The sequence below is a fragment of the Phoenix dactylifera genome, chromosome 2 (assembly GCF_051530095.1).
Source record: "Phoenix dactylifera cultivar Ajwa chromosome 2, Ajwa_hap1_PhDact_Kaust_v1.1, whole genome shotgun sequence".
Taxonomy (NCBI): domain Eukaryota; kingdom Viridiplantae; phylum Streptophyta; class Magnoliopsida; order Arecales; family Arecaceae; genus Phoenix; species Phoenix dactylifera.
The window spans coordinates 50659916-50672972 of record NC_143191.1 but is presented as its reverse complement, the minus strand read 5'-3'; the positions used below and the strand labels follow the sequence as shown (position 1 = coordinate 50672972).

At 37.8% G+C, this 13057-nt stretch overlaps 1 protein-coding gene across 4 annotated transcripts; it reads left to right on the top strand.

The window, feature by feature from the left end:
- The first annotated feature begins 1441 nt into the window (after nucleotides 1-1441).
- Nucleotides 1442-12890, top strand: UVH6 (RAD3-like DNA-binding helicase protein). Of its 4 annotated transcripts, XR_005511363.3 has the most exons (12): nucleotides 1445-2394; nucleotides 2807-2889; nucleotides 2992-3395; nucleotides 3490-3683; nucleotides 3967-4147; nucleotides 6202-6326; nucleotides 8601-8690; nucleotides 9505-9583; nucleotides 9701-9777; nucleotides 10937-11045; nucleotides 12415-12606; nucleotides 12719-12890. XR_005511363.3 is itself a non-coding variant. In XM_008806830.5 (11 exons), the coding sequence occupies exons 1-11, from the start codon at nucleotides 1574-1576 to the stop codon at nucleotides 12526-12528; spliced, it is 2277 nt and encodes a 758-aa protein (XP_008805052.4). In that variant the 5' UTR covers nucleotides 1445-1573; the 3' UTR covers nucleotides 12529-12890. The 4 variants fall into 4 exon arrangements, 1 of the variants encoding a protein (XP_008805052.4); XR_015975786.2 differs by lacking the exon at nucleotides 9505-9583 and having other exon boundaries at nucleotides 1443-2394; XM_008806830.5 differs by having other exon boundaries at nucleotides 12415-12890.
- The last annotated feature ends 167 nt before the right edge of the window (nucleotides 12891-13057 follow it).

The following is a 13057-nucleotide window of genomic DNA, read 5'->3' as shown; positions in this document are numbered from 1 at the left end:
TCGTGAAGTTGAAAATAAGCATAGATTCGGAGATTCCCGAATAGGTCAACTTTTCAAACTGCTGCTGAATCCATGGGCAGGCAAGAGACGACTTGGCGAACTGGAACAGAGGCAAAGGCAAGTCGATATCTTGTGTGTAACTTCCCTCATCAAATGTGGGAGCATCTCCTTCTCTGCAGTTCTAAAGTCAGGTTGAAGTTTAGGCTTTCAAAACACATGAAACAAAAATGCTCCAATTTTTCTTTTCTTTTGCAGACAGCCCTATCTATATCCATCTATTGCAGGTTACGGTGAGATAATATTTGCATGAAAGCAAAATCTATTTTCAAACTCTTTTAAGTTAAAAATCTTCGATATGACTTGCATATCTATAGCTTGGACCTTTAAAACGTAATTTCCCAAAAGCAATCCCCTTTCGGGTGCTTCAAAGGTGAGGAAACGCAAAAGCCGCCCCAAACGATGGCTTTTTATTAATAAAAGATTTGACTGCTGAGTTAGGAATCCGGAACTGAATTCACTATCCCTTGTTTTCTTGGGATAAATTGAGTTCTAGCGTTCATGACCTCTAGGCATAATAGATCGCATGGCAAGTTCTATCTTACAGTGATGATCTTGTTAAATTAGTTGATCATTACTCTGTCTCTTTAAAGAACAAAAACATAAATAATTACAACTTTCAATAATTGAATGTTGACCAAGTCTTTTTTTATTTGATAAATAGAATTTATTATATCAATCTAGCATAAATATATCCACAGAAATTCAAAAATAAAATAGACAAAATATCAAAAAATCATTTACTATAATAATTAACTATATATGATATCATTCAGTTTGTAGCACCATATATTTTTGAGTTTTTTCGCATGAATATCCTATTAAATATCGGATTTTGTATGAATATCCTTCCAAAATTAATATTTGCATATATACCTTCGTAAAATACTTGTTTTACCATTCTATCCGTTTTATTCTTATTTTTGTATATATATCCATGCCATATAATGCCGTTAAAAATTTAACAGTTTCAAATTAAAATGACTAAAATATCTTTAATGAGTAGATGTGTGAAAAAAAACATTTATAAGACGATTGTGATGGAGGACAAAAAATCTAATTTCAAAATTTTATTTTATTTTTAATTAAAATAAATATGGTTTTTATTAACAGTATTAGAAGAATCGTTATATTAGAAGTATTTGCATAAAAATAATATTTTATAAAAATATAAAAATAAATATAAATTTTAAGAAAGTATTTATGTAAAAATAAATCTTACTTTTTTTTTTTCTCTATAAACATATACCGTCTCATTGGGATGCAGAGTTAGCTCCTAAACTAAAGTAGGTTTTTTTTTTTACGGATCCTCTTCGAAGATGGACCCAAAACCATGTCCTTCCCGGGTAAAGTCCAAACTCAGATATAACTCCAACTCAAACCCCACGTTGGGAGGAGCCAAGCCTATGAAAAGCCCTTCCAGTCCTCAACCCATCGGAGAGGAGGTTTTTCGAGAGGAAAGGCGTGAGCTCCAGGGAAAGAGGCAAGCGAAGTAAGATCGCCGCCGCCGGCGAAGATGAAGTTCCAGATCGAGGACGTGACGGTGTACTTCCCCTACGACTACATCTACCCGGAGCAGTATGAGTACATGGTGGAGCTGAAGCGCGCCCTCGACGCCCGCGGCCACTGCCTCCTCGAGATGCCCACGGGCACCGGCAAGACCGTCGCCCTCCTCTCCCTGATCACCTCCTACGCCCTCGCTCGCCCCTCCCTTCCCCTTAAGCTTCTCTACTGCACCCGCACCGTCCACGAGATGGAGAAAACCCTCGCCGAGCTCCGCCTCCTCCACTCCCATCTCCCCCCCACCCATCGATCCCTCGCCCTCGGACTCTCCTCTCGGAAGAACCTCTGCGTCAACCCGTCCGTGCTCTCCTCCGCCTCCCGCGACTCCGTCGACTCCGCCTGCCGCCGCCTCACCGCCAGCTGGGTCCGCGCCGCTGCCGCCGAACAGCCTCCCGGCGCCGTTCCCACCTGCTCCTTCTTCGAGTCCTACGACCGTGCCGCCTCCTCCGGCCCCGACGCCGTCCTCCTCCCACCCGGCGTCTACACCCTCGGCGACCTCCGCGCCCTCGGCCGCGAAAAGGGGTGGTGCCCCTATTTCCTCGCGAGGCAGATGATCCGGTATGCCAATGTGGTGGTGTACAGCTACCAGTACCTGCTCGACCCTAAGGTCGCCGGGATCATCTCCCGGGAGATGCAGCGGGAGTGTGTCGTCGTGTTCGATGAGGCGCACAACATAGATAATGTCTGCATTGAGGCGCTCAGCGTCAGCGTTCGCCGCCAGACCCTCGACGGGGCCACCCGCAACCTCCACCGCATGGCCCAGGAGATCGATAGGTAAAACGAACTAGATCTTTCTTTTGATATTAGGCGGACAAAAAATCGCATCTTTTGAGCTATTAGGCTAGCAATGTGCTTCCTTTTTTGCCTCAAGCAATGGGGATCGCCTAAGACACGATGAAAGATGCTTCCTTTAGCCCAAATTTGATTAGGCAAGGCAAGAAACCCCCGGAATGGGGATTGATAGATCTCAGCTTAGAAATTCACTGACACTCTTCGCTAGTTTGTTCCAAGAACAGTATTGTTATAAAGCAAAACTCGTCATTCGCGAATCTTGTTTACATGAATAGATAATCAGAGAACTGGTTTCTTTGACTGATATTTTAATGTTATATTGTTCTTGATTTTTCTCTCTATTTTTCGAAATTAATGATTACGCACTTTAATGGATGCTTAAATTGGTAGGAAGGTTCAAAGCCACAGATGCTAGCAGACTGCGTGCAGAATACAACCGGCTTGTAGAGGGTTTGGCACAAAGAGGAAATCTTGCCTGTATGTACTGTTTCTTACTATTCCAATTTCTTGCTTGGATGCTTCTTTTTTAACTTTACCATCTGCAGCTGATATTATCCATTTGTGTTATGTTTTGAAAAGTAACGGATGCATGGCTTTCAAATCCTGCCTTGCCTGATGACATTTTGAAGGAGGCTGTGCCTGGAAATATCCGGAGGGCTGAGCATTTCCTGTCTGTCTTACGAAGACTGGTGCAATATCTGAAAGGGCGCCTGCAAACTGAGAATGTTGAGACAGAAAGACCTGTTGATTTTGTTGCTTCAGTCAGTTCACAAGCTGGAATAGATCAGAAAATGCTTCGGTTCTGCTATGACCGCTTGCACTCTCTCATGCTTACGCTTGAAATAACTGACACAGATGAATTCTTACACATTCAAACAATCTGCGACTTTGCAACACTAGTTGGAACATACATGCAAGGTTTTTCTATAATCATCGAACCCTTTGATGAGAGAATGCCTCATATTCCAGACCCTGTGTTGCAGGTGTGCCATTGAGCTGCTTCCTATTATGTTGCAATATATCATCTACTGACATTTTTTTCCCTCGACTTATTAACTCATCACCTTTGGGATGCAGCTTAGCTGTCATGATGCCTCACTTGCCATAAAGCCTGTTTTCGATCGCTTCCAGTCGGTTATTATAACTTCTGGAACTCTAAGCCCTATTGATCTTTATCCTCGTCTTTTGAATTTTAATCCAGTCATAAGTCGGAGTTTCACGATGTCGTTGACAAGGGATTGCATCTGTCCCATGGTTCTGACTCGGGGAAGGTATTACACAACAAGCTCATTTTTTTGCTGGCCTTCCATATCATCAAGTCTAGTATATCTGAGGCTAATCTGCCTATAAAATTCTTGCTTCTTTTTGTGAAACTTTGCAAGATATGTGTATGCACAGAAAAGCTTTTTTTGATAAAATTAGTGTCGACATGTTCTCAATTTTTTTCTTTTTCACATACATATGACTATGCATACAAAGCTTTCTTCTTTGGGTTACTTGCTTTAATATTATTATGCCAAATTTCTAAAATAAACTGCATTTTCTAATTTTCAGCGATCAGCTACCTGTGAGTACTAAGTTTGATATGCGTAGTGATCCTGGTGTTGTGAGGAACTATGGACGGCTCTTGCTGGAAATGGTTGCTGCTGTCCCAGATGGCATTGTCTGCTTCTTCGTCAGTTACTCCTATATGGATGGTATTGTCAACAGTTGGAACGAAATGGGAATTTTACAGGTAGTTTTTTGCTGTCTTTACTATGGGTATACTCTTCAGCTTATTTGTCACGTAGTTTTTGAGAAAATCATACCACAGCTTCCTCCATTTCAGCACAAAGACTATACTGGCTGAATAATGATAGGGAATTTTCACATGTAGCTCATTAGGGGTTTCTGCTGACATCAATGAGTATAAACAGAAAAATGGCAGACCTTGGGATTGACATAACAGATCCTCCTTACCATCTGGTTTCCTCTCGAGGGTCAAATCCTCCAAAACAAAAGAGTGCATCCAGATCCCTTTTTCCTAATCGTTTCCAAATCTTCCCTCTTCTTTCACATTTATTTTGATCCTTTTAATTGAATATCAGTAGCTCCTTACAGTAGCCTGGACTTTTTTTGTTTTTGTTTTCTCCTTTTATTTTTCCCAATGGCCAACCATCTCCAATGGTTTGCTACTTTTTTAAGATTCTCGTCTAGCTTGATCTTGCCTAATTTCGTGAAACACCCACTTTGAACTTCTCACTGAAATTGCATTGTCTTATGACCTTTCATCCTCGATGTTGCCCAGAGCTTGTTGGTTATATAGTTAAGTATTATTATTTAAATCAGATAGTAAATCAACAACTGTGAACACCTTGAAAACACATTGCAACCTTTTAAAACTCTTATTTTAGACATCCTTATCCATCTCTTTATTATGTGAAAATAGAACCTAAGAAGTTAAAACAATCTGTTGTCTGTGAACATTCATTGCACTCTCCACTCAGCTGGTTATAGTGAACAAGAAGAGAATAAAACTTTCCACAAGATCAAGATATGGTTCAGTCTTTGAGATACTTGTTCTTCTACAAGCATGTATTATCCTTGAATGCTATTTAAGAATATGAAAACTGAAAAGTGATGTGAGCTTTTATTCTAAACATAGTCCAATGACAGGAGATTGCAAATTTGACAAATTTTAGTTATGGATCCAGCTCTATTTTATAATGGAATGCTTTAATGAGGTTACCTCAACTATCCTATAGCTCATGTCAATTAAACTAGCACTGAGGAATTCTTGTAAGAAAACCAAGATTTCTTTTGGTTAGAAAAAGGGCAGCCTAGAGCATGAGGTTCCCGCCATTGCGGGGTCTGGGGAGGGTCATATGTAAGCAACCTTACCCCGTATGTCGAGAGGCTATTTCTGTATTTTGAATCAGTGACTTTTAGGTCACTGTGGAGCAACCTCACCGTCCCTCTACCACCTATTGGTACCTAGGTTGGTCGAAAACTTGAACCCAGAATTTCTGGTCGAGTTTGTCAGAAAAATTCCCAGAATTAATTTGGGGCCAAAATACTTGAGGGATAACACCACTCAAGACTCAAACCCTTGACCCTTGCTTACAAGCAAGGGGTGTGACCACTGAACTACTACTTAGTTGATGATTAGAGTAAATTATTGATTTTTAAGATAAGCTAAAGCTTGAAAGATTATTTAGGTGCCTTTTTTTCCATATTTTATGTGCGTGCACTATTACACAATGTAAGGTTTCTATGTTGTTTTTTTTATTTTGTTGATTTTATTTTTTTCTTTTAATTGAAATTGTTTTTTGCTCTCCTCCAATATATTTAATGAGATCATGCCAAATATTGTTGGAGAACTTTATCTGTGGTTCTGAAAAGCTATCATGGTTGGTGGCTGTTAATAATGCCAGATGATAAACCCCATTTATGTGGTTATGATAATGGGAAAGCAGGTGCGAGACTTTAGTAGGCTAGCTAACTATTAGGGTACTTAAGTATTTGTGTTCCTGGCAGGTTTATCTGGTTCATCCATGGATGCTAGAATCTGTTTTGTGGAGACTATAGTTGAACTGCTTAATAGCCTAAGTTTTATTCATTCCATTAATGTTCATGGGACTAGTTATACATTTTTTTATGCATACATTATTTCTTAGTACTTCATTTATTTTCCTCCTTTTATCTTGCAATATTACTTTCTTTATTGTGGGCCCTCATGTTATTGTATGCATGTGATACTACAAAAGAAAAACCATGCTTCAGTATAAAACTTATCACTTGTTTTTGCAGGATGTGATGCAGCACAAGCTAGTTTTCATTGAAACTCAGGATGTAGTAGAGACAACCTTGGCTCTTGATAATTATCGTAGGGCTTGTGATTGCGGGAGAGGTGCTGTCTTCTTTTCTGTTGCCAGGTACTGTTTCTGTCTTAATAACATTCTTTCTAAAATGCATCAGTTTGGCCGTCAACTGATCTGAGCGTAGTTCTGCTGTTCTTATATCATCATTATAACCAATGTGAACCATGCAAAACGTGCAATTATAATGGTGGATTGCCAAACAAGGGGATTGACAGGAGTATGTCAACTGATTGATATATGTTCTTTGGTTCGACGAGTAAAATCCTTTTGTCTGTGCAGAATCATGGTTCTTGTGCTTCAGAGTCTGACTCAGTTGGAATGACAGGGGTTGGCATTGTATCTGCTGCATGAAAAAAGTCGTGTAACATGACTCATGTTTGTCGCTTGATCTTACTATTGACTTTTATCTTACCACAGTCAAAATTGATGCTGCTTTCATGATCTTACTATGTATAACCATGTGATGACATGAACTGGAGTTGCTCAATTCAGTCATGTGGATTTATGCATTCATATTAAGAAAGTTTTAGCTCCTAGAACAACATCAATTATCACCCCAACCACAACCCTTGGCAATGGGATTTAGCAGAGAGGTTCATCTTGTTCATTTTTGCTGAAAGAATCTCACTTGGCAAACTAAAATACATTATGCACTATTAATAAGTTAAGCTGTCATTACTAGTTTATAGACATTCTATGAACTATTAATAAGTTTTGAGCTGACTTACAAAAGTCAAGTATCATACATTATCTTAGACATCTTCTGTATTGCATGATATTAGTAATTTATAATATGAAATCACATCGTAGAATTATATTTATATAGCGATGATACTAAATAAGCTTAAATTTCCAGGTTTAACTGTAAGGGAAATTGTAAGTTTGTTTTCAACCTGGAACTTTAATTTGAAAGTTTACATTTAAATATCAAATGGTATTTTATTTGACATAGGTGACTGATTATCCAATAATACCTCCATCTTTATCTCTCCATTAGTGGCATCAGTTAACTTTTTTATATTATAATGATGACTTGATGCAGCAACTTGCTTATGCTGAAATGAATATGAAATTTAGAAAGAGCTGCATATCTCACATATATAGCCTGAAAAAGAAAGATAAGATTAATTGGAGGCAAGAAAGAGAGGTGGAATGCAGAAAGGAACAGAATTCTGAGCAAAAGAGAGATTAGAAGATGAAAGCTAAGCTTGGCTCCTAGCGTTCTCTTGGAGAGAGGGGGGGCCCATGACCGTCCATCCATTTTCCTTCTCTCTTTCTTTTGGTGGGTTGGCCCAATAAAAGGGCCCCACGGCTCCTGAACTTGCTTCAATGGCACTATTAACTTGATTTGTGACCTCACGATTAATCTAGGGCCTCAAAGTTTGAAATTGGATCTTTTATTCTCAGTTCCCCAGCAAAATATGCACCAAAAACTAGAAAAAAAAAGAAAGCCATAAAACTCGCAGTAAACCCCGGAAAACTGAAATCAAACAAAAGTTTCTCCACCCTAAATTTCTGTCATCACCACCTTGTTTGTTCTCCTAACTTCTACTGCAATCACCAAATTTCTCCACTTTCTCCTCTATTGCTGATATTGTCTCCCGCTGATTATTACCTTTGAATAACTAATATCTGTAAAGTGTAGATAAATGATGGGATGGAAGATAATTATCCATCATAGTGGGGGGTTATATGTTTGAGATGTTTTATCAATGCATGGAGATGCATGATCATGCGTAACTGGATCTTTAAAGAAATAAAATGTCACATTTCTGGCCCATGATCATGAGCATAATGTTGATTGAAAATATTCATCTTGAATCTACAACTGTAAAAGCAGGAGTTCACTTCCTGCAGAGTCTGACTTCAACAGTATGCCTTTTAAAATGAATCATATTGCTTAAAAAATGGCCTTTCCTGCCATTCAAGATGGACTTATTTGAGGACAGCAGAACGTCCTAGTGTTGGTTTTAAGATGCAATATGATGCAATGCAACTATTTTTCTTTTTTTAGCCTTGTAAATGACCATTCTGGTTTTGTCATCTGTGCTTGCACATTCTATTAGTCTGACTTGCATATTCAAAGTTAGGTCACTTTCTTTGAAATGAATGTTTTTACTAGATGCAGCCAAATAATGCTGCTAATCTTTCCTTTCTGTTTTTACCCCTTGCAAAAATGACTTTTTCCTATCCGTCCTTGAACAATCACAATCTCTGGTTGTCATACGTAATATGAGACTATTTCCAAAGAAAAAGCTTAATATAAGGAGTTAGCTAAATGTATGTTACTTAAACCTGCTGAAGCTAAGCGTGTATGCACCATTTCAGGGGAAAAGTGGCTGAAGGTATAGATTTTGATCGACATTATGGCAGACTAGTGATTATGTTTGGTGTTCCTTTCCAGTACACTCTTAGCAGGTGAGCTTTTGTTTTTTCCTTCTAAGATCTGTTTTTTGTTCCACTGTGCAATTAAATACTTGACCAACAAGCCTAACTCTATCTAGACATGATCAGCTTCATGAGTGATGGTATGATCTATCAGAGTCTCTGTAAATTTTGCGAGCAACACTTTATTTGACTTGAATTGTATAGACTGGTTTGTGCAATAGAGCAGCCTACTGTAAAACCCAGAACATTTGGCAGTTACAGAGACCAACATTACCAACTACACAGTTTAAGGTCATGCAACTGAGAGCAATCCTCCAAGGTTGCCATAGATTTGTCAAAAGCCCAGGCAAGGTCGGGACACTCTTGAGATAGAGAACCATATGTGGCTCCAAAGCAAAAAATTACAAGCTGAAATGCTATAAATGAATCTCTAGAGCTGTGTTCATATCTTATTTAATTCTTTGTACTTGCAATATTCAGCATACTTAACTTGGCATCAAAGTCTGCCGAACCGGTCCGTATCGACCGGTACGGACTGGTTTGGCTTGGGACCGGTACCGGATCAGCATGGAATCTGGTACCGGTAGCTTATCATTAGGGGACCGGTATGGGCCGGTACGGGATCAGCGTTGGATCAGCGTGGAATCAGAAAGCGGTACAGAACTGGTACGGGCCGATACCGTACCGGCCCGGGCCGCCACTGGTACGCCGACCGGTGCCGGTACGGCGGACCTTGCTTGGCATTATGGTTAAAATTAGTGTTTTTTTCTAGGACAAATTGTCTAGTTAGTTATGATCTTTAGGGATTTATATGGCTCATCTTGTTTAAATTTTTCATTTGTAGGATATTGATTGCCAGGTTAGAGTACTTACGTAACACTTTCCAGATAAAGGAGGGTGATTTTTTGACATTTGATGCGTTGGTATGGTTGTCCATCATTGATTTTAATTGGCATGCTACAATCTTGTCGCTGTCATTTATCCTTTCCAGTAAACTTATCAGAAATCATGGCATTCATCTTTGGCATTTTACTCTGCAGAGGCAAGCTGCGCAATGTGTTGGCCGAGTAATTCGCTCTAAGGCAGATTATGGGATGATGATATTTGCTGACAAAAGGTAATGCTGCTTTAGTTTACATCTATCACTTGTGTAAGTGTTAGCTTGGGAAATTTGACACCTAGTCGTTTGTTCTACTGCCATTTTGTTTTTAGCCGGTACAGAGTTAGCATTTTTAGTTTAGTCCTTGTCCACGGGCTTGTGTTTTGACACAGACTTGTTTCTGAACACAGTTATTTACGGTTTTTATGCATGAACAGGCCAGGGATTAATTATAATATGGCCATGAAAATTCAAGAAATGGGTATTAAAGTTTCAGTCGAAAGATATCAGATGTAAAATGACAGTCATTCTGGTAGGGGACTTAATTAACCCTTCTAGTTTTCTTTGGCAACCCAAAATATTGCCTAAGATTCTCTCTCTCTCTCTCTCTCTCTCTCTCTCTCTAGAAAAGGTTGCCTAATATTTCTCATATGGTTCACTTTATAAGATGAAAACTATAAACATCTTGCTAAGTGTGTCATGCTTATAGGTAAACAAAATTTGTATGTGGTGGGAATTTAATTGTCATTTATTTCTGAAAGTATGAATTATTACCCAAGTCTTGCGTCAACTAGAAGAGGTAAAGAAGAATGGAGCAGCTGTTCCATTATCTATTAGTCGATCTTCACAAATGTATTGCTAAATGTGTTTTTATGAGCATTTAACTTTGAATTTGCAATAACTAAATATTATATTACATCCTGTGGTAGGACCGAAAAATAGAATATTGACTATTTATGGTTTCATTTTTGTATTAAAATTAGTATTCTCATCAGAGAAAGGCTTAAATTATCATATATACACATGCACACACACACAATAAATAATATAAATTAAATTTTATCTTCAGCATTTTGTATAGATGGAGGGATATTTTGTATTTGAGAGTTCCCTTGGCTATTATTCAATTTTTTACAAATACCTAAACAATTTTGATTCAGTTGTCAACAATAATCATGATGATTTGAATCCGCTAAGAGAACCCTTTAGAAAGCTTGCTTGTTTATAGCTAGTGATTTAAGTGTTTTGGCACAGAATTGTGATGAAGTTTAAGAGTAGCATTTCTGCAAATCCTGATGTTGAAAAAAGGATTTTTTTTTTAAAGAATGAAGTTCTGTGCAAATGTTCACAGTTGTTTGCTTCTATCTTATTTGATGTTACGAATTTTTATATGCAGATATAGTCGCCATGACAAACGCTCTAAATTGCCTGGGTGGATATTGTCACACTTGCATGATGCACACCTCAACCTTAGCACAGACATGGCTTTGCATATAGCACGTGAGGTGTGTTCTTTGGGCATAACTTATGCATTCAATGGCATAAATAAACAATATCATCATTTGAACTGTGTTATGTAATCTTTGTGCTGGTTCATGCTTTCTATATTCCCAAGATAATTCTTTATTTAGTCTCTGCACTAGCTCGTGCATTTATATTTCCAAGCTAATTCCTGCTTGCATTGTTTGATTTTTCTTATTCCATTCTTTTGGCATTAGAGCACTTGGGTTTTGATGTTTTTTTCTTTCATTAGACTGAACATTCTAAGAAAGCTTAGAACCTCCTCCACATCAGATGTCCACCAGACTTGCTATAGTTCCTTCCCTCCGCCCTTCATTTGAAAGAGCAATTTTCCCAGATAATGTCTTAGCCTTATGGTCCCCAAGTTAATAGAACATAATCGTATACCTGTCATCCATTTACTTAACTAATTTTCTATCTGAAGCAATGTACGATGTTCTCTTGGATTCTTTTTTAATGAAGCCAGCTAGTGATAATAAAAGAGTTTTGAGATATATAAAGCCTCTTATGGGAGATTTTCTCACTCACATATTAGATGGTAAGTCCCATTTGGCTGTGATCCCTTTATGGTTAGGTGGATAGAAGCCTTTTTATAGCCTTGAGGTGTCAATATACTTTGTATCATGTTGAATAATTCATTAGTTCATTGCCCGAATGATTGCTCAAATTATTCTGAGGTAATTGAATTCATCTAGAGTATTTAATTTTCTATGAATTTTTTGATTTATTCATGAGCAATTTGCAAGTTATTCAAGGAAAACTTTTGGATAATATGATGTTAATTATTGTTGTTTGTGATGATCTCATTGCCATCGTTAATTGTTAAAGACATCTCCTGTAGATAAATATATATTAATATATCAATAATTTAACATTCTTTAAGTCTATATTTTATCGATTTTTTTAATAATCTGATTTTAGAAGCTTTTGTAAGATTTCTGCTTTGTTTTTGAAATTCGAATGTTTGCTCCTAGCCTGATGATTCTGGATGTCAAACTCATGGTTATAAATGAAAGTTCAGTTACTCTCACTGGTTGGCGACTTCTATGTGATTATTAAAGTTGTATTTCCATTGAGAATGAGCTTTCAAAAAATTTAATGTCTTTGCCATTATTCATAATTATTTATTCTAGAACTCAGCAGTTGGTTGACAACTTAAACCTGGCTTGCATTTGCATTTTCTGTTGTGCATAAATGTTATATCTTCTCTGAAGAATTTATTGCCCAGCCTTCTTTCATAGTTTCAAAGTTGTTATTTAAAGATGTCAATGAGGAATCTTAAAATATGTGATAATTGGTCCATCTTATTAAGTATATTTTATAATACTCAATTTTATTTTTGCTTTTGTGAAGTTCCTTCGAAGGATGGCCCAACCATATGATAAGGCAGGTACTGGTGGCAGAAAGACACTCTTATCGCAGGAAGACTTGGAGAAAATGGGTGAGGATCCTATGAATATGTTTTGACTGTTAGAAGTGCGGCTTTCAACACTAGGTTCATTAGTCGTGTGAGATTTATGCGCGGACTGCTTCAGTTTTGCACTGGTAAATGCTATTTACAGAGTACTGGCGGAAAATTTTGTATCCTGCATGTTATTTTCTTCTGTTTATATTTTACATTATTTATGTGTTTATTTTCTTTTAATCTTTGTAACAGTATGCAAACTTAAATATCCGTGATTCTGTAAAGGAACACAACATAGCCATGGAGGCTAACAGAACTTCATGAGCTTTCTGCCCCTGTGCTCTTTCCTGCCTTGTACTTACAAGTTTCCAGTTCTAAAATATGAAACTAACTTAAGCTTTCTTTGGAATAAAGCTTTTTTTAATTTCCGGATTTCTTACTTTAAATAAGTATATCAGTGATCCAGAGACTAAGGAATCTATTCCTGTTAGCAAGTAGGAAATGACAGCAATATTTTTAACCAGAGTTGAATGACCTGAACAAAATAGGGCACAATGAGGGGAAATTCCTGTTGTCATTGGTCAGTTTCCT

Bases quoted from the DNA above. Each gene is read 5' to 3' on its own strand.
- UVH6 (XM_008806830.5), top strand. From the start codon at position 1,574: ATGAAGTTCCAGATCGAGGACGTGACGGTGTACTTCCCCTACGACTAC. The intron at 9,584-9,700 runs GTATGGTTGTCC...TTTACTCTGCAG, and splicing joins TTTTGACATTTGATGCGTTG to AGGCAAGCTGCGCAATGTGT. The intron at 9,778-10,936 runs GTAATGCTGCTT...TTTTATATGCAG, and splicing joins ATGATATTTGCTGACAAAAG to ATATAGTCGCCATGACAAAC.